A 23708-nucleotide genomic window follows, 5' to 3' on the forward strand; every position below is an offset into this window, starting at 1 on the left:
TAAAAGCTCCGGCAGCTTTTTTTAATGCTGCCAACTGCAGTGCGTCCCACAACTATTACATTACCACTAAAGGCTGTTCCCAACAACTGTATCTGTGCAGCTTTAGAGCATTTCTGATACATCTGAATTCCAAACACTCATTCGATGCCTTTCAGACAACAGTTTATACAAGCGTGGACAGATCAGATAAGAATGGATCGGGGAGAGGGAAGGAGGGAGGATTTAGGTGAAGAGAAAGTGACAACTCCTCTCACCCACACACTCAACCCCAGATGGTAGATCTTGCTGCTGATGGGGGCTTTGGCTGCCGTAGCTGCGGTTCTGCATGCTGGTATGGAGGAGAACGATGTGCTTCCCTCTCCACAGATGCATGTTTTCTGTGCAAGCATGCGTCTGTCAGCAACTGAGCTGCCAGAAACTTTCCCTTAACACCTGGACCAGGCTGAGGTTAGACCGTGTGTGTGTGTTACATGTATCAGTGAGGCAACAGCAACCTTCCGTGTCAAAATAAATGTTCCAGCGACCGACTTTAACCTGGTGGGATGGCCACCTGGCTGCCAGGTACTTTCTCCAATCACAGAGCCCGATTACTGACCTGAATACATCAGGAAGCTCTTTCTCGGCCTTGGATCCTACTGATCCAAAGATACTGAGGGTATCTTCTGTGCTAGACCAGTCAGGAGTAGCTCATAAATGTGAGATAGGGGAAAAATGTTTTATAAAATTAAAGCGTAGATTCTGTGTTAGACTGTCCATAGTGAAAACCGCTTTTCACCTGTTGTTCTCTGTTCCTGCTGATGTACAAGATCACTACGGGACTGTGACCTTCATGCTTCATTTTAGGGATTGTATGTTAAGGCTTCCACAGACTCTGTGCACAACTTTCCACCTGGGATGTTTTTTCACTCTGCAGGTGACCTCGATGCAGATTGAAAAGTAAAAATTTTACGTCTGGTGACAGTAAAGGTCACCGCACACTCAGCCGCACGTCCTGGCATACTCAATGCAAGTCGATTTTTATGACGCTGCATGCGTACTTGTTGTACAGTAAGCTGCTTGGCAGAAAACTGTGTTCAGGTAATCGGTACACCTCTCAACCATCCACCGATAGCACAGGGTCAGGGGTCAGAGAGGACGGCGCTTCACATAATGCCACTTTATTCCTAAACTATTAATGAAAGGTGAGGTTTAAAAAAAGAAAACAATGGTTAAACCTCCAATCCACTGACTTAACATCTTCTTTAAAACCACATTGTGTTCTGGGAGGAGGTAAAAAAAAAAAAAACATTGTGAAGCATCGTAGCTCGGCAAGTGGCGTCTCTCAGTTTTAGCCAGAAATACAGATTTATTTCCATGGTTACATAGACAAAAACACACAGAAGACCTCACATTGTAAACAGCTGAGCTGTCTGACCGGTGATTTACTGCCCAGCTCAGATAAAAAGTTAAAATCCTCAGCCTGCCTTTCATCACAAACTCAGTATCTGTGCAAATCATCATAAAATTGTCTCTTAAAAGAGGGTGTAGCACCCGAACCCTCAGCTACCTGCCAGCACAGTGTGTGTGTGTGAATTCAAACTGCGATCAAATGACTCTAAAGAACAGAAAGAAAACCAAAAAAACATTTACACTCATTCGTCAAACTCGATGAAGATCGACAGAGGCCAGGTGGCGTTGCTCTGCGGCCGAACGCAGAAGCATCTGTGTATGAGCACTAATATTTCAGCAAAGAGGAATGGCCTTCGTTCACGCTGTGCCATAATTAATGGCTGTCAGCGGCTCTTTAGTGGAAGGAGGCGCTGACAGACAGCACTCCAGAAACGCAGGGAATGCGTGAACGCCTCACAGGGGTGGATGAGGGAGCCGAGGGAGCCTCCCAGCTGGGCGAAACGGGTCACTGAGGCTGAGATGGGTCCAGGCCTCAGTGATATGGATCCAAGGACATCTATATAAAATGCAGGGGGGTGATCTTTATCTCTCAGCGTTACATCACAAACTGCTGTTTCTGTTCAAACAACCCATGAGGGCAAAAGACTGGAACGGTTGGACAAAAGGCCCGACGTTTTCTTTGTTTTAACGCCTCACCTGTCAGTAACAAATCCCTATGATCACATTGTATCATTATTAAACAATTCATTTGCATTTTAATGCATAATAAAATTAGAATTTGATTCGGTAGAAAAATAGAACTCAGTATTTAGTACAACTCTGTTTCTACCTTCAAGTGTCTGATGACGAGTTCAGATGTAATTAGAACAGATAATGATGGGAGGATAGAAGAGCTATGTGGCAGGAATGCATCACGTTTTTTGGCAACCATAATTAAGCTCTAGTCATAGGAGGATTTTGTTTAGTTTACAAATTTGTGTAATATATTTAGCATGAGGTGAGACGATGACTGAACTCTTGATAGACTGGATGTTTCAGAGGTCCATTGTCCTGCATGTTTTAGATGTTTCCCCACAGCTGAACAAGAGGATTGCATCCTCTCTGATGCAACCATTTGCATCAAGGAAGATGCAAATGATTGCATCAATTGAGGGGGGGAACAGCAGGGAAACTCTGAAAACATGCAGGACACACAACTAATAGTTGTCCTGTTAACATATTCTAACACTGCATGCAGCTTCTTTCCAGCCCCCGTAAAACATCCTTGACAACATTTGTAGTGAATTGGCAGGATAAAAATAAAGTTGGACAGACTAAGTCAGCCTTTTTTGATTTTGCTTTTAACATCATGTTGCACAAAGTATTTGATTCCTTTTTCTGTTTTTGTCACATTTACACAATTCAAATGACAAAAACAATAGCAATTACAAAATGCAATGTCAATTTGATTGAGGTGGTTAACTTGGTCAAGTTGGAGCTTTGAATGTCTGCATTATGGCCCAACCTGCCACTGTGTTGTTAGTGATTAGTACTGATTCTATGAAGCACTAAGAAACTGACTTCTCATACTAAATGTGTTACAAAACAAATTAAACCTTTATCTGTTAAAATCGGTTTCTCTTCTGTAGCAAAATGAAAACTTAGTGGGCACTGCCACCTTCTGGATGACATCAGCATGACAGGCTCATCAAAGCTGTAAGGAAGTCAGAAATAAAGGTATTGCTTACATCAATTATATATATATATATATATATATATATATATATATATATATATATATATATATATATAATTACACCTTTGACAAGGTTCAATCTCTGTAGAGCAGATTTAACATGATCGTAAATGTTCTAGAAATAACTTCTAGGACAGTAATGTGGTCCAGAAGCAAATAGTTCCTGACTCACGACAAATCTTTTTTTTTTAAAACTAATTTTCTTTCATGGATCCTCAACACAAAAGAAAGACAAGGGACCCATAGTAAAGGCAATTAAGGTATAAGTTTAATATTTCTGAAAAGAATGCATATACAAAGAACAAACTTTAGACAAAGCATTTGGTTCTGCACCAAAAACAACAACGGGTTATAATAATTATACTGACTTGGGCTGGAGATCAACCCAACTCTAATCCACCAGTAAAAAAGAAAAAAACAAAACAAAAGAAACCAGTCAGTCATTTAGGATCTTTTCCAAACAGTCACTCTGGCCAAGCTAAGCTCAGACGTTTTCTTGGTAAAACTGGGAGGTGAGAGTTCAGATGAGTTCCAACCCCTAAATGTGAAAGGAGTGAAAGTAACCTTTTTATATATTTATATATAATAATAATAATAACAATCATAAAAAAACAACACAAACAGAAATAACGAAGAAAAAAAGGTTTTGGTAAAAACACCTGGAGCCTACATCAACGTTGTGTGCCAGCTTACATTATAATTACATCTGTTAAACCTATCATATAGAACAGAGACCAAGGCTCAGCTACACACACCACCACCACACAGTTTGAATGGGCTAAAACACACACCTCATATATGAAGACTACAAGGAAGGCACCAAACTCTGACTCGGCAAAGAAATCTGGTGATCAGCTGTCTAAAACGCAACGCTCCGTTCATCAGGACGTCTGCTGCAGCACTTCAAAGTGTGTGGCGGTGATGATGTTCTAACGGCGTCCTGCCTTATCCTCCCTTGGTCCCTGGCGACGCATGAACAACACACCACTTGTTCTGCTAACACTGTTTAAAAGTTCTCTGCTTCTACAAAAAAAAAAAAGAAAAAAGAAAGAAAAGGCTGATTCCTGTAGAGCCGTTGGTGCTGGACGCCTTCGGCTCTTTGAGGGAAACGAGCCTCGTTCCAAAGGGACCAACAAATCAGCCCTGTGTGACTCCGGCCGATTCAGCGGCCACAGTTAAACATCCTCTAGTGGTTAGGCGTGTGTCCATTTGGAACGGGAGTTAAATATCCGGTGTTACTGAAGAGCAACGGGGTTTGGAGGAGGTTGGCAAATCAAATCAAAAGAAAAACAACACTACGTGTCTAGCGGTAGAGCTGAGAAAGAACAGAGGTGGTCAGATGATGACCACACTCACCGGTGGAGGTGGGGCAGTATGCTGACTCACATCTGACAGAATGAGTTCTGAGTGTGTGTGTGTGTGAGACTGGTTTCTGGCCAGTATAGCTTCATGTTGTGTGTGAAACTTGGAATTATTGCAGAGAATGGTTGGAAACCTGGTGGGCTGCTTTGGAGGACGACGATGCCAATCAGCCTCAGCAGAGCCAGGGAACACATGTAGGTATTTGGGGAGGATGTTGTACAGGTGTATGTGAGATGCATGTCTTTGTGTGCATGTGTGTGTGTGTGTGTGTGCTTTGAGAAAAGTAGGGACCTCTCATAAGAGCACACATTTGCGTTTCTTCTTAGGCTCTGGGGGCTCCAGTGCAGCCAATATCGCCTCATCAAACACATTCTTTAGGCCTTTCTGTGAACACAAACACACACAGGGGGTAAAGGAGCAGCACACACACACAGATGAAACTAAACAGAAAATATTAAACAGCAAAGCCGTGTCAAACTTCCTTTATAGTGCACGAGTCTTCACATACCTGCTGCTTATTTTACCACAAACGTTGAGATTTTAAGTGATAGACCAACATAAAGCAGAATGTTGATGTTGGCATGCAAAGAAAGTTCTGTCCAAATACTTGTTACTGTGTAGCAGGAATGCAAACACATAATAAAATGCAATGTTATTGCAATTAGTTAATTTATTGTTGAATGCGACATCGTCAATAATTAGTCACCGGTCAGTCAAGTGTCACTATTTAATAGTATTGCAATAAAGAAATGCCAGGACAATGATTTAAAAAGGACTCAGCACCACCAAGAGTGTTCAAAGAGTCCAGATGGGATCTGGTTCTCGTCAGAATGCTAGAAACACAATCAAAAAGTGTTTCAATGAAGTATGGGACACAACATTTTAGAATATATATACATATGGCTCAACTTGAATTTCAGGTATGCCTATGCATGGTTTGATTTTCTATTTTTAGCATTCAGATTTTTTTCTAATTAGAAATGATTTATGTCAGATGGACACATATTGCAGATTTGTGAATTAAATTGAATCAAAATCATCTTGTGACGTCAGATAAACATTTATGCCTTCTATGAAACACTGTGTGTGTGTGTGTGTGTGTGTGTGTGTGTGTGTGTGTGTGTGTGTGTGTGTGTGTGTGTGTGTGTGTGTGTGTGTGTGTGTGTGTGTGTGTGTGTGTGTGTGTGTGTGTGTGTGTGTGTGAAGGGAAAATAGGAGGCTGCTGCCATGTGGAAGTTGGTTGGCAGCGTTCAGGTGGATGAAGCTAAATATTCCAGAAGAAAAGCTGACAGAAGCATCAGCAGACTCCCTGTAAGACCACCCGAAACATTCAGCTGGAGCTGAAATGAAATGCTTGAGACCAAAGTCTATTTATTCATTAGAATAGCCCTGTCCAGGTCCAGTCAGAAATCATATTCAGAATCTGAGGAAACACTGGAAAACTTGAGTTGGCATCATTTTCAGTTGAGACAAATAAAGAGCTGTAGCTATAACCTGTACTCTGTCCCAGTTTGGTAAAATACAACTCACAACCATACTCTACTCTGATGGTCCATCACATAAAATCCTAATAAATGCATTTAAGTTTGTGGTTGTAATGGTATAAAAAGTTTTAAAGAATAATAATAATAATAAACAGGGGTTGCATATACTTTTGCAAGACACTAACTGAGCAAATGCAGGAAGTTTGGGGAAAAAGCAAAGAAAAATAATACAGACAGTTGCAAATCATTTGATCAACTCAGAAGTGTGGGAGAGGCGTGCTGATCTGACTGCTGCTAGGATCAGAGACAGTGAGACAAGCAAGTGGAGGAAACAGAATAACTCCTGAATCAGTGCAACAGGCTGAACAACTGAAAATACGACATTTAAAGAAAAAAAAGTGTTTTGTGTAGAAACAGTAGTGCTGAGCTTAGTGTGTGTTTGATCAGAAGCTCAGGCCTGTGAGGTTTGATCACCCAGAAAGAGCCAGAAAGAAGCTCCAGAGAACAAGTTCATTTATCCAAAATACTTTTCAATCTGCACACAACACTATCAGAAAACTAAGTGCTGAGTTTTCATGTTCTGTTCATGAAACCTTCATGTTCTTCATGTTCTGTTCATGAAACCTTCATGTTCTTCATGTTCTGTTCATGAAACCTTTAGGCTGAAACTGCAATATTGTGTTTTTGTGAAGCTTGGACATGTGGACATATTTTAGTTGATTATATTTCTCTTCCTGAACTACAAAAAAAGTGAAGGCAACATTCAAAACTTCTTTTTCCAGCCTTCCCATTTAATCAATAATATTAGGAAAAGATTTCCTAAACGATTCCAAGATTTCCAAATCCAGCTTGTTTCATAAGAGAGATTCAAAGTTTAGAAACGTTCCTGTTATCTGCTTAATGTCTGCATTCTCTCTGGAAGCCTGAGTGAACCACAGATAATTAAACTTCCTTACAGCAACACGCTTGCTTCGGTTTCATTATGAACATGTCACTGGCTATGTTTCCATCCAACTGTCAAGGAAATTTTGACCCAAGTTTTGAAATGCCGCAAAGAAAGAAAAAGATCATCTGAATTAGGTTTCTGTTTCTATTTATTTACGAATTTGGAGCGAACAAATCGAAACGTAAAGTTAAGTCACATGTTGACGTTCAAACAGGAAGTAGAAACTAGAATGGATCACACATCAGAAAAAATGCAGAGGTTTTCAGGAACGTGTTATCAGGTAAGTAGGACTTGTTCTGTTATGTCAGCTGGTTTTGGCGATGTAGAGAAAGAAACATTTCTAATGAGTCGAAGAGGAAACAGTTCATCGGTCAGGTGAGGTTTGCTACATCAGAACATTTCCTGTATATATCTCTTCATCTCCACTTCAGTGCATTAACTCTAATACTAACTTTTCAGAACAGCCAAAAACCACCTTAAGGGAGCAAGAAAACATTTTTTGCGGAATTGTGGAAGTTATTTAAAATTTTAACATTTAACCAATACTTTCAAATGCCTGAAAATGTTAAAACAGTATTGATGGAAATTTACTGATGGTGGAAAAAGTTAACGTAAGGTCTTCTTTTGCCAGCAACAACCTTCACACAAGAGTTTTGCTGTTGCTGTGACCTCTGAGTTCAGAACCGTCCCATCGCCAGCTGACTTCTCAGAACAACTCGGTTAGAAACAGAAAGCGTTGCTTCCTGTTCCATTCTGAGCCAACAAGTCGTCCTTCTGACCTTAATTAGAACCAACTGATGTAAAAGCTCAAGCTAACAAACAAGGAAAGGACCAACGTCAGCTCAACATGCCGACGAACAAACATTAACAACGCTGCACCATCTGAGAAAACATGATGAACAATGGAAGAGAGAGAAGGCGGGATGAGGAATGTAGAGAGGAGGTAACTAACGGCAACCAGAAGAGGAAGAGACGAGAGCCGTTGCCCAGAGAGATTAAAACACACAGCACTTCCTCTTTCTCTGAGTCTCAGGTGGCTCTAGGGCAGCTAGGATAGCTTCATCAAAAACATTCTTCAGTCCTCGCTACAATGACAGAAGAGGACAGAAAATAATTGTTAGTAACCAGGGCAACAGGATGGATGAGAGGATGAGAGGAACATGGCAGAGTGAGGAGGGAAGTGAATGAAAACAGTGGGAGGAAAGCTGTTGGGTCAGATGGAGAAGATGGAGGATCACATGCAGCTGGGTGAGGGCTGAGATTAGCAACAGGAAACAGGAAGTGACATTAGCAGCCATGTAAGCATTATGTCAAATAGAGGAGGAAGGAAGGAGTGGAGCACAGAGGTGGAGGCTACGCCTTGGCTTCATCAACACTATTGTTCTCTGGCCGTGTGAGGTCATGTGTGTTCCCTTCCTTCTGGAGTCCTGCAGTCCGGCCGGGACAGAGACAGCTCTCTGGACCTGCTGAATGTCCAATGAGGACACGCCTTATGATGTGTCCACTCTGCTGTACAGATCACTTCTAGAATAAACCAGTATTTCTGCCTCCCTGTTAGTGACATGTGATAACAAGAGAAACTAAGCAGTCAGAAAAGCAAAGATGTATTCAGAGGGGTCTTTATTTTTCTCACAACAAACAACCAAATTTAACTCTAGGTGTTTTAAAATTTGAAGCCATTTCTCCCACTAGGACTGGGCTTTGGCTGTATTTACCCAGAATGCCTTGTGCGGTAGTCCACTTCCAGCTTTTGGAGCAGTCTCCTACATGCTTAGCGTTCACATATGCATTCAAACCAGAGTTCGCGTTTTTTGTTCTGCATCAGATATCGATGCGGCCCTCAACAAATAATTTGGACTTTCTAAATTCAAGTTTTTTGACTTGCAGCCAAAATAGCAAACGTAATCTTTCCTCTTTCATCCATTTGTTCTCTGAGATTTTTTATTATTATTTTTAAATAGTTATGAGGCTGAAACTATACATTATTGATTTGTTGTCCAGCCCTACTTAATGAGGTCAGCATTTGACCTTTGTACCCTGGCATGCAGAACAAACCCATCCACTACAGCATGCAGCAGGCGGGGTGTGGGAGTGAACATGCTCCTCTTTCCTCCACTTTCTTTCTTCTTGCCTTTGATATTTCAGCTCAGCCAATCTAGCAGTGTGTGACGGTACATCAAGTGTGTTTCTGTGTAGAGGTTACCTGTGTGAGAGCTGAGCACTCCACATATTTAACTGCCTTGAGGTCTCTTGCCAGCTTCTCTGCCGTCTCTGGGGTGATGGGCTTCTGCTTGTTCTTGGCCAGCTTCTCTATAGTGGACGGGTCGTCCCTCAAGTCGATCTGCGTCCCGACTAGGAGGAAGGGCGTCTTTGGACAGTGGTGGGTAATTTCAGGAACCCACTGTGGAAACACACTCAGTGTTAACACAACAAGAAGCAAGGTTCTACAGCAAGACAATGATGACATATTGACACAAAGTGTTTATACTGTAGTTGTTGCTGAAAGGTGTCCAAAACATGATCTACTGTTTCTGACAAATGGTGGGATCAACTCCACCCATTCAACAATGGAAACCCCCTGTATTGCCCTCCGTCAGGGTGGGCAATACAGACTTTAAAGTCTTATCACGATACTTAGTAGTACAGTGATGATGTGTATGACTTATAACTAACTTAAAACTAACTATTCCAACAAAACAGACAGTTTTGGAGGAGTAAATAATAACTGGAATTTATGTGACAATGATTAATCAAAATTCTTAAAATAAGAAATTCAACACGTTAAATGTCCACACCTGCCATTGCATGTTGATTTATTTTCTTACTAATGAAGAAACTTTGTTGGAAAATAGGAACAAATAATAACACTCAAATTTCACCAATTATTCAATTTGTCTTTTATATTCCACTGGGTCTGGTTCTGATCCATGCTTGGGCCATTTGACTCTGATGACATATGACAGCAACCAAACTCAATTAATCACAAGCAGCCTCTAGCAAATATTAATTGGAGATATGTAACCAAAGTTTACATATCTGTGTACAGAAAATATAGATGGTAAATCTAAACTCTTGGTCGTCAAAGATGTCATGAAACATCCCGAAAATGCTTATGAATCATCTCATATTAAATATTAACCCATAGTAGATATTTTTTTGTCAACTCTACAAATGTGGGTGAACCGAATGCAGTGTCCTGGACACTGCACCATCTGAGAATACACTGATCTTTAAAAACCCTAATATGCCGATTCTGATTTTGGTCTATATCACTTTTTTCTGTCTGAAAAGTTGCTAAATATAGTAACAAAATTGCTGAGAATACACCTGAAAATGTATTCCAAACATTAAGTCTATATATATATATATATATATATATATATATATATATATATATATATATATATATATATATATATATATATATATATTATATATATATATATATATATAGTGGCTACAACAGATCCCAGGAACAACATCAGACATCTCAGTCCAGAAATGTGCAGTCCTTGGAACAGCCAAGATACTGCGCAGAACCCTCAAGCTCCCAGGCCTCTGGTAGAGGACCCGAGCTCAGAGGATAAGAACCACCCGCGGTGGGTGAGAAGGGAATTATTATATAAATTATATATATATATATATATATATATATATATATATATATTTAGATAGAAATAGTTACCTTTTCTTTGACATTTTCAAAGGAGGAAGGGGACACGACTGAAAAACAGACGAGGAAGACATCTGTCTGGGGATAACTCAAAGGACGTAACCTGTCGTAGTCTTCTTGACCTGCAACCAAAAAAAATAAACACATCCACTCACACTGGTAAAACTCATCAAACTAGACATTTACACAAGTCTGCTTGTGGATTTGTGGATGAGCTTTGAAAAAGCCCCTTTCCATTTTAAGCAGGTTTATTTATCTGGACTGCACGCTCAAATGTGATTCCCATTTGGTGGCTTCATATGTCATTTATTTCACATTAGAAAATGAAACACCGAGGCAAAACCAAAGTCATACCTGCTGTGTCAAACAATCCCAAAGTATAGGGTTCCCCACCGATCATTACAGTTACAGCATAATTGTCAAACACCTGGAACACACAAAATAAATCCTCGTTAGGCTCAATAAGACATTCAACTTGATATGGTTTGCTGATTCTATAAATAGAAGCTAAATATAAATATATACACCTGTTTGCACTTTTATATCACAATGAATGCAGATCTCAGTTAGAGATTTCTAAATCACACCTCAATAAAATACATTAATGTTTGGCACCAAAAAGATCAAGAAAACAACTTGGAAGAGGTCAGTAGTAACAAAGTGATTCCAGTGTTGCCTGGTGTGTCTGTTGGCATACATACCGTAGGTACATATTCGGAGGGAAACTTGTTTGTAGTGTAGGAGATGAGCAGGCAGGTTTTACCCACAGCACCGTCACCGACTACAACACACTTGATGGTCTGCATAGCTGTGGTTTACAGTCTATTCTACTCATTCAAGACCTGCAGAGAAAATCAGAAATCTTTAGATCAGACTGGATTAAAAAAAAAAAAAAGTTTTTGTTTTTTTGGAACTCAGAAATTTAACACAAAATCCAACAAAGTTGAAGTTTGTGTTCTAAAAGATACAAACTCCAACTCATATTGATCTCTCATGTATCACTTTGTATCTCCATTTGAATTGAATATAGATTTAAAATTAAAATTACTTCACCATCCAGTAATTCAATATCTTTTAATCCACTTAGAATTCTATTTAAAATTAAAGTACAGTGATTAACAAATTAACATTTAAATAAAAAGGAATAAAGCTTCAAACTAAGACCTTGTACACATATACACAATGTTTTTCCCAGGAACTTGGCCTAAAGAGTGGAGGGGTCGTTTTTAGAGGTGTACAGATTGATCAGCCAATTTCCTTCATTTTAGAAGATTGATAAATCGGTCGATGCTTACAAGTGAAACTGATCCTATCTACCAATCTTTTATACCACCATAAGGCTCTGAGAGAGGCCTACCTTTCACAATGGTCAGCTTACTGTTGCCAACTTTGCAACTTTTTTGCTATATTTAGTGCAGAAACAAGCAGGCCGAACTCCATCAGACTGGTGATCAGAAAACTGCAATCGGTGCACCCCAACTTTCTTTTACAAACACCAATAATAATAGTTACTCCTCCTGTTACTTGCATGAGAGCAAGCTGCTGCCATTAAAACAAAACTTTTAACCCTCCAGCAGTAATAAGCAACAGCTGCTGGCAAATGTTTTTTACTCTGTGCCTTTGGTGAAGTCGCACTAACCTCATTTGCGCTTTTACAAGGTTTTTTTGTACGGTTTCATAAAGTAATGGACTGACTGCTTCCCTGCTGTCCAATCATGACATTTGCCGTGTTCCTTCTGAGTGTTCCATTAAAATCGCAAGCGCTTAAAAAAAAACCGCAGATATAATGCCTCGCAACTGTCTTTCTTTGAAACGCCAAAAAGCAAAAAATAAATAAATTTCTTTCCCCACACGTCTTCTCCACAACATAATGCAGAACTGGATTGCTTCATAAGTGCAAAACATACAAACCATAAAATGAGCAGCTTTTACTTCTGAATTATCATTCAATAAATATCAGATAATGGAAACCGTTTTACTCCAGGTTCCATTATCCTGTTTTAACAGCTAGCAACAAAAACAGAAAGAAAAAAAAAATCCCTGCCCACATTTTGAGTCAGTTCAGATATGCTGAAACCTAAATGCAGGTCTGGCATCTGCTCCAATGTCTCAATGCAGCGACTGTGAAACAGCAAGATGGAAGCCAACTAAGCCTTATATAATCACTCGGTCAAAGGATCATTCGGTAGCGAACCACAGAATCTCTGTTTCTGCTTTACAAATTACAGCATGTCACCATTAAGCCGCAGCAGAGCTGAGCTCCACTGCAGCACTACGTGGGGGCAGGGAGCCACCCCAGAGCTTATCTGTCTCATGTTAGGACAACAAAAGTTTCAATACATATGTTTTCTAAGTTACATGCTGCAGGTTTAAGCAGATGTTCAATGTGAGAGTTCGCTGTCTGGTGGAGGTTGTACGTGAAACTGAACTGAACAGTATCGCATGGCAGCGGTCCAACAGCAAGAGCCCTATTATTTTAATTGTTTTTCGGGTTATTTGCACACTGGGCCTCTGCAGACTGCAAAGTACGAGATGCGGGTGATCGTTTTTTTGTGATCAGTAATGAGAGACAGTGTTCGCCGATCATGGTTGGTGGCTAATTGATCGGCATGCCTGTATGTGACAGAATAGCTTTCTACTTTATTTTTCTATTTTGATAATCTCACAGCAGCCCACACATGCTGTACTCACCAGCACATATTAATACATGAGCAACTTTTTAATGTGATGGAAAAAAGTCACATGGTAATGTGTATCCATTTATTCTTGGTACTGATAAACTAAGTTCAGCTATGAGGCTTTGCTTCAATAGATCCTCTGTGAATTCAAGCAAGAATATTAGCAGCTTATTCATAGATTTCTATTCATCTTAGGTGAGATCTTCTATTGACTAAGGCTCCATAGTGGGCTAATTGTCAGCCTTAATGCATGAAAACAGTGCATGCACATGGGGAACACTGAGTGGCATGCACTCAGTGTTCCCACTCAGTGATCCCCATACTCCATCTTTGGAGTATCCCTTCAGACTCCAAAGATGTTTATGTTGGCTTAATCAGTCAAAATATTGGTCTCTATTATATTTAATTTGTGAAAAAATGCTTTTTTTATTTTCCAGCTAGGGAAAGACATATTCACATCTAATTTTAATCAGACGAGCCTGCACCAGACAGTACTTTTTATGCTTGCTATGCTGATACAGTATTCTTACTGTAGGACAGGTTTTCCTCTATTCCTGTTGTGTAGTATTACACTAATACCAAGCAAAACCAACTAATTTATATCAAAGTAGACATTAGCCAGTTTTCTACAAGTAAAATTTAAATTCAGAATGTCTATGTGTGCACCATAAATTACAGCAAAACTAAATGTAGAAAATGCTTTGATTCAAAGAAAATGTAATCATGTTTTGCATATAAAAATACCTAAGACATTTCCATTAGTGAGTTTAATCACTGACCAGTGGTCATTGTGATCTGCTTTCCAATGACCAGGCACTACAAGTCACCTTAACACCAGAGGTGTGCCGATCGATTGGCCACAAATCATAAATGGTCAATTTCCGTGAAAAAGAGTATGATCAGTGATCGCCAATCACTGTCTCTTATTGCCGATCTCACAAACCAATCAAATATATCTGACTTCGCAGTCTGCCTGTGCACCTTATCTCCTCTTTCCTTCACACTGTGCAAGCATGCGGCAACAAATGTTAAACAATGTAGTGAAAAACTTTTAATGCTCAGCATCAATTTGTGTGTTGCGACAGAAAATTACCTTGTTGGTGAAGTATGTCCAAATGTATCAACATAACGAGTCTAATATGACATTTTAAAAACAAAGCACTTGACGTAGTTTAGCTACATCAAGGCTCAATGCAGGAAGAAAAATAAAAAGCAGCGCACAACTACCAACATTCACCCAGAAGAAAGTGATGGTCAGAAAGCAAAACAAATAACCAAAAAATTATTTAAAATTAAAAGAGCTACCGGTTACCGGTGTAAGACGCTGGTTCTGCTCTGACTCTTGGTCCACTGGTAGTAGATAATATAATACTTCACAGACGTAGCGCCGTTCAACCTACTGACAGTGAAACTCTTCCACCGAACGTCTGCTTAAAGCTGCAACATGTAACTTAAAACAACAACAAAAAAACTGGTTCAACATATTAAACATTTTGCCATGTCCTGACATGAGATAATTTATGAACAAACAAAAAATAACCAAGCTCCTCTGTCTCTTCCAGACAATCTGCAGAGCTACTCAGCTCAGTCAGAAACAACCAACCAGAACCAGCATTAATCAGCTAGCCAAGCTCTCAGAAAGTTTTGATTTAGTAACTAGGATTGTTTATTTTGATAGGCAGCTTTATTTGAGTCATGTATAATTTATGGTACAAAAAGCCTTAGTGTTAAATATTATTTTACTGTTTGTAGGTTTTTCATTTCTCTTTTTTACTGAATAGCTGTTGTATTGTGCCTGCAAATATTTTGCATGTTTATGTCTAATGCAAAAATTAGCAGCTAATTCATGTGATTTGCAATGATCACGTGGATTCGATTACGTGAAATCGGCCCTCATAGATGATCGGAATCAGCAGCAAAAAACCTGATCGGAGCATCCCTCCGATCAGGATTTTTTGACTCTAAATATGTCAACATTTTGCCTTTACTGAGTGACAGAAACCCAATTCTCTGGTTTTAGTGTCAAAGTGGTATTTCAAATGAAGTCAGAAAAAATACAGGAGCATAAAAACTTTTTAAAAGAAACCTGTTTTCTAAGGAGACTTTCTAGTCATTTATTCAGACTCTTGGTTAACCTGGCTAAGCAAAGCATGGAATCCATCGTGTTATGGAACATGACGGATTCATAAATGTTGGCAGCCTTAGAAAAAAATCTCAGAGTTAAGCTATGCTTTTACATTCTCCTTAGAAAACAATCAGACGGCCGTTGAAAAGCTAACCACACTGATCGCTCATATATTCTAAAGCCAGTTAAGAATGTGAACTCAAAATAATCTGTTTATATTTCAAACATAAAGAATGTCTATTTCACAACAGTGTAACGATGCCTGTGCTGATATATTTGATGGCTAATCACGTCTGGAAAGCTAGGGGAAAAAAACTATTTTGAATTCTATTTCATGTCTTATAATATAGATCATAAAGGGAGAATGTAACAGTTTACAAAGACAAACCTCAGAATCTGGCCTCAAAACTCTTATATAAAATACATTTTAAAACACAACAGACAATGTACAAGTGTCCCTCAGACACTTTTAAAGTATACCCCTAAAAAAAGTTGTATTTCATAAGACAGGTGAAATAGGATTTGACCCAAACAGTAGCAACTAAACTATCATCACAACTCAGTACTCAGCAAAAATGGGTTCTCAGTCATCTGATTTCTACGAATCTAAAACCACAACTCTAAAGAATAAATGTGCCTTTGGCATCAACAAAAACACCAGCAGCTCTAGGAAAGAAAACTATCATCTAGTCTCCATTTCCAAACAGAACCGTTATCTGACGTGTTCTCCGTGAGGCAAGTATTGAGGAAAAAATCTCAAAATCCGCCACACTCTAAATATGTCAAACTGTTCTAAAGCAGGCAAAGCCGATGGCAGTGGCTGACAGAGGGTGGCTGCAGTTGTAAACGCTTTTAGACTTAATCCTAGCATTGGTGTTAGTAGGCCAGTAGGCATTTTTAGGGCAGGCCTGTTAAACAGCGGGAAGGTTCATTCTGACATAGCAGTATTTCCCCAATACATGAAACTGAGAAAGAAAACCTGCCATAATATAAAAGCACGTCCGAGATTATAATAAAAATACGAAAAGCATCGTGTCGTAATTTGTACTTAAAAGGCAATCTGCTTTTTGTTCGATCAAAAAGCAGACTGCTGAACTAAAAATACGCAGTTTCATCGACTGCAATCGTAGCATTCAAAACGCCGCTTCACTTCTTATTCTAAATGCACCAGCATCAACTTCAAGAGGTTATATACGCCAACAACAGAATTTTAACATCTGGCCTGAAGTTCCAACGATGAAAGGACCTTAAGCTGGCAGCTACTAGCCTCAGCTGTTACACTCCGACCACATCCCGGCCTCTGTGGCCTATTTCCTGCCGGTTCTTTAAATCGCCATCTCGCGATGTATTTTCATATGAACAACAAGGAATGGTTGGTAACTTTCGGGTATCGAAATGTTAACCATTTTTCATGTTGGACCGTATCTTGTTTAAATATAAACATACGACTAAGGTTTGTTTTACCTCCGTAACCATCTCACCCATAGCTAACAACTAGAAAAGTATTGCTTTATTTTAAGCCAAGACACTAATACCTGTATAGCCTAAATGACAATATGTTATACAGTAAATAACTTGGAAGAACGAAAAGGATGACTTTACATTCCGGTCTAATAAAGTAGTCTGCCTACTTGCTTTGCTAGCTGACTGCTGTCCACCCGTTAGCTTGTAGGCTAACAAGTGCACCTAACTCTAGCGGATGCTGTTTCTGAATTGCAATAATTAGCAGCCATATTCCCGTTATAACAAACACCACATGCTACATAACGCCGGTTCACTAAAAAGACAACGAAAAATATTAAAAACATACCTTAATCACTATATGTGGGTATTTTTAATTTTTCGTACCGTATTCTCTATTTGGGTCTCAACACCGGGCGTTGGCAGCTCCACACTAAGGGCTTCCCAGTCAGTAAAGCAGGGACACGTCGAGTACGTACTGACTTTTTACGTCATTCCGTTCATTCATTTGAATAAGACAGCAAGAACAACATTTTCCCAACAAATGTTGCAGGGATGTGCCCGAAGAAGTGAGCGAATGTAAAATTAATGAAAAAATATATAAACACATATATAAAAAAATGTTTTTGTATATTTGTATTACGATTTGGTCATTAAACGATTAACCATTTGGCAAATAGCTTTAATTTCTGATACCATGACACAACTGCATTTAACTAAAAATCATTGCTCATTCAACTCAATGACCTATATGTGAGAAATCACAGATGTACAAATCTAGGAAAAAGAAAATTTTATTTTCAAAATGGGACCATGTGGTTGAAAGAAACAATTACAATATTCATGCCATACAAACAAAACAGAGACCATAAAAAAAGGAAAACATAATTCTAGAAAAGTCTAGAACTGTAGACACCTCCTCTTCTAGTTGGACACGCTCTGCAGCAGCGTAATGTTGTCTCCTTTCAACATGACCCTCCCTGGAAGACAAGGCAACAAATAAGGATTTAGAAAAGCCACATGGAGACAGATCAGATGCAAAATAGAAAACAAATAGTCTGTTTACTTTTTATGCACACTATGAAGAGCAGACATTGCCAAATGCTGCTATAGCCCAGATGTGCTAAGGAACACTAAAGCAAGTCTTCTGCCTGAGGCTTAGACTTTATAATAGTCTCTAGAGCTGCACATTTTAAATGTTAAATATATTTTTAGTAGTATTCTGAGTGACATATCTTCAAGACCATCACTGTTAATTGTCATTTACTGTTTTATATTATTAATTTCTGTTGCATGCTGTGCTGGGACAAACAAATCTCCCCACCCCATTCAGGGATCAATAAAATATTAACATGTGAATGAAAGTGGACGAGACAGCAGTTCAAAAGCAGGAAGAGGATTATAGAACAGGGCATTCTAGGTAAATACAACTGAAGCAAACATGAGTCTAATGCCAGCAGGAGAAATGGCTTGTGATCTTTATCTAAAACAAAAGCGAAATTCTACAACCGCCAAAATCCAACAGCACTCCATTTTGTTTTTACATTTTGTGAAGAAGGAAGTTATGCTCGGTGTCTTCTCTAGAAGTTTTTGTGTTGTTTCCTTCTGTGGTTCTTGGTAGATTTGGTTTTTTAAACAATTTGGTTGGCTCGACTGAGTGCTGTGTGGCAGAGAACCACAGCAGCTGAAAATGTAACAAATGCTGCCATTTTTGTCCCCAATCAAACCAAATCTTCCAGACTATCAGGTGTGAAAACACACCAAAGGGAAAAAGTTCAAGTGACAGGAATGTTTAGCAAAATGCTGTAGATCTATAATAGAGTTCCTCTTTCCCATTCTATGGCTACTCCTTATATTAATGTATGATATAAAAGCATTGAAAGGGACATCTATCACTACTAGGCTGATCCAGGTTTGGGTCTTTAAGTCATATTACCCAGTGGCTTTCTGTTCTTGGTCTTCATGTGGATTTCCTCAGCATCATCCAGAACCAGGTTCATGTACTCATCAAAGCCCTGAAATCAAACCAGGGACAAAGTTTAGCAGGGATTTAGCATTGCATAAAATCTATAATGTTACATCTGTTCTAAACAGTTATTATTAATTCTGTTTTTTAATAGGGTTCCAAGAATTGTGAAACTAACATCTAAACTTGCAGGTTTTTTTTTACTATGCTTGGTTATTATTGGTTAAAACTTATAAAAACATTTTACAAGTTGAATTTTGATAGAAATATTGAAGAACTTACAATAATGCATCCCTCTATCCGCATGTTGACCTGCTCATACAGCCACACCTGGATTCTGGAACGCTGGGAATGAGAGGGAAAACTGAATCAGGCTCTCTCAATCTCAAGTTTAATCTACTTGGGATTAAAAGAGATAGTGGGAACTACTTACATTCTGCAGGTATCTAAAAATGAGGTTCTGAAACATTAAGTCAAGGTAAGCAGACTGAAATTTATAGTATGTTTTTAGTCCAACTGAAAGAAAACTAGTTTTGTTGGTTCCAGTAGATAAAGCTATTGTCACACGGCTGCTTACAGCCTGCAACATGTTCCAGTTTCATCCATATTACACATGAGATGGCACGTTACTATGGATACAGCAGGCCATAAATCTAATTTATTATGGGCTGTCAGTTATTTACTTTAAACAGCCCCCTCACCCCCCCCCCCCAACCATTTAATTCACCTTTAATTTAATTTATTAGGGACAGTGGACATTAATTAACAATCAATACATCTGTACAGATTGTAAATGAGCCAGATTATAGCATAATTGCTCATTTTCATCTGTAGTCCCAAGACAGGAAGAACTTTAAAAGAACAGCTCAACTTTACATTTATTGCTTACTGCCACACATTCAAACAGAGACAAAAAATAGACATAGAGTTTTTTTCTGAAGTCTGGATGTTTGATGATTTTTATAATCGGAATTGGAGAAGCTTATTTAAGCTTGTTGGCTCCAATTGGAATACTCTTTTTCAACTAACATCAGGGGTGTCCAAACTTTTTGGGACAAAATTGTTCTGACAATTAAAAAATTAAATAAAAAGTCATTTTTTTTATTTTTTTGTTTTTACAGAATATGTGTTATTCACTGTAGATCTAAAACTTTAAAAGGATTTAGCAAATTTGCAGTTATAGAAGGCATCTAGTGTTTAGTTTTCTTTGGATTTATTTAACAGATTTACTTCCAGTAATAAGATCAGGAATGTGTCACTTTCTCCCTGATATTAAGTAAAGATTAAAAAATTCAAAACCAGTTCATTCAGGAGCAGCAAAATTGACTTTATAGTACAACTTTCTGGATTAATCTGGTTATACTTATTATAAAACCATGGCAATAAAAAGACTCATTTGATGTTCTACTTAACATTTTCCACTGTATGAAAATTGTACCAGTAATAATTGTAGCTTGATTACAAACAAATTAGCACCAGTACTAATTTGCATCATTTTTGAATTACATTCTCAAGTACTCCCGTTCAATGTAGAACGGGAATACTGTATTGTAAATCATCTGTTTTCTTATTGACTTTCCTGCTAAATTATGACTTTTATGAGATGCTTGAAAGCCATGCTAACTTTACCGCGGCAATGTCTTTCCCATTGTTGGGCTGTAAATTTGTCATTCAGTATCAGCTAGAAACAAACTTAGAAACGTTGTACCTGCCCGTAACACTCAATCCGAGAAGATTATTTTAAAAATGTACCAAAATACAAATTTACTAGCCAACAAGAACGTAGCTAAAAAGTAGCCTAGCAGCTAAGCCATCTTAGCACCTCATTGAACGGTGTACTGTCGGTATGTTCAAAAGGATACAATTGGCTGCACCATAACCTTCTGGACCTTCTGTCCTTGTCCTCTGTACGCCATTTCTCCAACAAAAAACCAACGAGATGAAAGCGTTAAAAAAAAAACAGCCCCTTTCTGGGTTCAGAGCGCCTTAACGTTCCACTCACGTTGCAAATCTGCTACAATGGCGCGTTTGCTTCCGCCTTCCGCGCCTGTATGAACGGATAGTGAAGTGAAACAGCGCCTCCAGAGGACGGAGGTCATAAATGTAGAAACTTTCTCATAATTTTTGGGAATATAGTGGCTTGAAATAACGTACAATAAACAAAAAACAAAGTCAATTACAATTTATCTTAGTCACCTGAAAGGTCTATTTTAGGCAAGACTTTTATGTTTCAAAAAAAAAAAAAAATATATATATATATATATATATATATATATATATATATATATTATATATATATTATATAATATATATATATATATATATATATATATATATATATTATATATATATATATATATATATATATACAGAATATATATATAACTTGTGAGTTAAAAATATTTAACTCACAAGTTAAATATTTCATCCCATTTATATTTGGAGTTATTTTTAACTCCAAATATAAATGGAGTTATATTTCATCACATTTATATTTGGAGTTATTTTGGTTCTTTATCTGTCTAGATGTCCTCTGCTTTGCTCCCCACTGCCTTTTAAGAAAACTTTAGGTGAAATATAAGTGAAGTTCCTTTTCAGAACATTAAAATATTTTCTATTTCTGAGTAATATGCAGTTACGATATACAATTTCGTCACAGCTTTTCACCTTTTTCACATTTTGCTGTTTCAGCCTTATTTGAAATTGTCTTAAATTAATTTCTTTCTGCAAAATTCCCCACACCATTTATAATAATATGGAAAAAGATTTTGAGTTTAATAGTATACTAAGAAGAAATTATTTAACTGTCTCGTGACATGCTAACAACTCAATCTTTCAGGCAGCTGAGAAGTTAATACACAATTAACTGAATGAAACTATGAGCTGTTGACTAGAACCACCTCATTTGAAACCTATAATGTATTTTTACAACTAATTTTAAATACTAAAAGAGGAGTTGTTCCTTCCATCCAATAATGTTTTTGTATGATTATTTCATATGTTTTGAAGTAACTGTCAAAACACTTTGAAAGCATCAGAAAGACCAGAGAGTCGTTCATAAACATTTTATTTTTATATAAAGTACTAGGAAAAAAATCCTCCTACTTCAATGCAAATTAATATGAAGTTCTCGTTTCTTCTTTAGTGAAAGTAATGACATACTTTTTCCACCAGAGGGCGGTATTCGAAAAGTAATCTATTTACCCCAGGCTCGCAATCACGAGCTGACTCCACAGAACTGTTGTTGAGTTGGATTGTTCCGTAATATCTTTGTTTGAACACAAATTAATACATGAATAGTTTTTTTTCCCCACTGCTTTACCTGCATAGATCGAGAGCGACTCTCTTATTGCTAAATTCAAGTCCTTTAAATCTTTAGGCTTTACAAACTCATGAGCTTTAATTATTGCTGGGCTTCTGGACCATTAGAATTACAGCTAAATTGTCAAATGTTAAACATTTCTATCACTACAATAATAAGCATTGCAATAACAGAAAACAAAGAAACTGTTGAAAAGAAAATTAAATGCCATAAATATTTCATTGGACCATACAACTATAACTTGTATATGCAGTACTTCTTCTGTGTGTGTGTGTATATATATATATATAAAAATAAAAAAAAATTCCCTTCTCACCCACCGCGGTGGTTCTTATCCTCTGAGCTCGGGTCCTCTACCAGAGGCCTGGGAGCTTGAGGGTTCTGCGCAGTATCTTGGCTGTGCCAAGGACTGCACATTTCTGGACTGAGATGTCTGATGTTGTTCCTGGGATCTGTTGTAGCCACTGCTCCAGTTTGGGGGTTACTGCCCCGAGGGCCCCGATGAACACAGGCACCACTGTGGTCTTCACCTTCCAGGCCCTCTCCAGTTCTTCCCTGAGGCCCTGGTATTTCTCCAGTTTCTCGTGCTCCTTTTTCCTGATGTTGCAATCACTTGGTATTGCTACATCTACCACAACGGCTTTCCTCTGATTTTTATCCACTACGACAATGTCTGGTTGGTTCGCCATTACCATTTTGTCTGTCTGGATCTGGAAGTCCCACAGGATCTTAGCTCTGGTGTTCTCTACCACCTTTGGGGGTGTTTCCCACTTTGATCTCGGGGTTTCCAGTCCATATTCTGCACAGATGTTTCTGTACACAATGCCTGCCACTTGGTTATGTCGCTCCATGTACGCTTTCCCTGCCAGTATCTTGCACCCTGCTGTGATGTGCTGGACTGTCTCAGGGGCCTCCTTGCACAACCTACACCTTGGGTCTTGTCTGGTGTGGTAGATCTGGGCCTCTATTGCTCTGGTGTTTAGGGCCTGTTCCTGGGCAGCCAGGATGAGGGCCTCTGTGCTGTCCTTGAGTCCAGCTTTTTCCAGCCATTGGTAGGATTTACTGATATCAGCCACTTGGGTTATTTGCTGGTGGTACATCCCATGTAGGGGCTTGTCCTCCCATGATGGTATCTCTGGCACCTCAACCTCCGTTCCCTGTTGTCTGAGACATTCACTGAGCACATTGTCTGTTGAGGCTTTGTCCCTGATGTATTTATGGATCTTAGTTGTTTCGTCCTGGACAGTGGTTCTCACACTCACTAGTCCTCTGCCTCCGTCCTTGCGGCTCGTGTACAGTCTCAGGGTGCTGGATTTGGATGGAACCCTCCATGCATGGTTAGTAGCTTTCTAGTCTTAATATCTGTGGCTTTTATCTCCTCCTTTGGCCAGCTAATTATTCCAGCAGGGTATCTGATTACTGGCAGGGCATAGCTGTTTATCGCACTGATTTTGTTCTTGCCATTGAGCTGGCTTCTCAGGACTTGCCTTATTCGTTGGAGGTATTTAGCTGTGGCTCCTTTCCTTGTGGCCTCATCGAGGTTGCCATTTGCTTGTGGTATACCTAG

The 23708-nt window shown here is 38.7% G+C and overlaps 2 protein-coding genes across 4 annotated transcripts; both read right to left on the bottom strand.

Moving 5' to 3' along the window:
- Positions 1–3370: 3370 nt before the first annotated feature.
- Positions 3371–17343, bottom strand: cdc42 (cell division cycle 42). 3 transcript variants are annotated; one of them, XM_055023982.1, is made up of 6 exons: positions 17241–17343; positions 11291–11431; positions 10944–11016; positions 10602–10711; positions 9120–9317; positions 3371–4870 (listed from the first exon to the last, which is right to left on the bottom strand). In XM_055023982.1, the coding sequence occupies exons 2-6, from the start codon at positions 11393–11395 to the stop codon at positions 4781–4783; spliced, it is 576 nt and encodes a 191-aa protein (XP_054879957.1). In that variant the 5' UTR covers positions 11396–11431; positions 17241–17343; the 3' UTR covers positions 3371–4780. The 3 variants fall into 3 exon arrangements, with proteins under 3 accessions (XP_054879957.1, XP_054879940.1, XP_054879948.1); XM_055023965.1 differs by having other exon boundaries at positions 17203–17291; XM_055023973.1 differs by lacking the exon at positions 3371–4870 and adding an exon at positions 4877–8001 and having other exon boundaries at positions 17203–17291.
- A 286-nt stretch (positions 17344–17629) lies between these two features.
- snrpe (small nuclear ribonucleoprotein polypeptide E) lies at positions 17630–20858 on the bottom strand. Its single transcript, XM_055023996.1, has 5 exons — positions 20682–20858; positions 19253–19279; positions 19102–19164; positions 18790–18868; positions 17630–17833 (listed from the first exon to the last, which is right to left on the bottom strand). The coding sequence occupies exons 1-5, from the start codon at positions 20733–20735 to the stop codon at positions 17778–17780; spliced, it is 279 nt and encodes a 92-aa protein (XP_054879971.1). The 5' UTR covers positions 20736–20858; the 3' UTR covers positions 17630–17777.
- Between the last annotated feature and the right edge of the window lie 2850 nt (positions 20859–23708).

The sequence above is a fragment of the Poeciliopsis prolifica genome, unplaced genomic scaffold (assembly GCF_027474105.1).
Source record: "Poeciliopsis prolifica strain line A6 unplaced genomic scaffold, Auburn_PproV2 SCAFFOLD003, whole genome shotgun sequence".
NCBI lineage: Eukaryota > Metazoa > Chordata > Actinopteri > Cyprinodontiformes > Poeciliidae > Poeciliopsis > Poeciliopsis prolifica.

What these genes read in the sequence shown, in the direction of transcription:
- cdc42 (XM_055023982.1), bottom strand. Translation starts at nt 11,395, where the DNA reads ATGCAGACCATCAAGTGTGTTGTAGTCGGTGACGGTGCTGTGGGTAAA. An exon ending in CCTCCGAATATGTACCTACG is followed by an intron (nt 11,017 to 11,290) that starts GTATGTATGCCA and finishes TGTGTGTTCCAG; the next exon opens with GTGTTTGACAATTATGCTGT. An exon ending in TTGAAAATGTCAAAGAAAAG is followed by an intron (nt 9,318 to 10,601) that starts GTAACTATTTCT and finishes GTGTTTCCACAG; the next exon opens with TGGGTTCCTGAAATTACCCA.
- snrpe (XM_055023996.1), bottom strand. Translation starts at nt 20,735, where the DNA reads ATGGCGTACAGAGGACAAGGACAGAAGGTCCAGAAGGTTATGGTGCAG. An exon ending in AGGTTATGGTGCAGCCAATT is followed by an intron (nt 19,280 to 20,681) that starts GTATCCTTTTGA and finishes TTAATGTTTCAG; the next exon opens with AACCTCATTTTTAGATACCT. An exon ending in CAAGAACAGAAAGCCACTGG is followed by an intron (nt 17,834 to 18,789) that starts GTAATATGACTT and finishes CTTGTCTTCCAG; the next exon opens with GGAGGGTCATGTTGAAAGGA.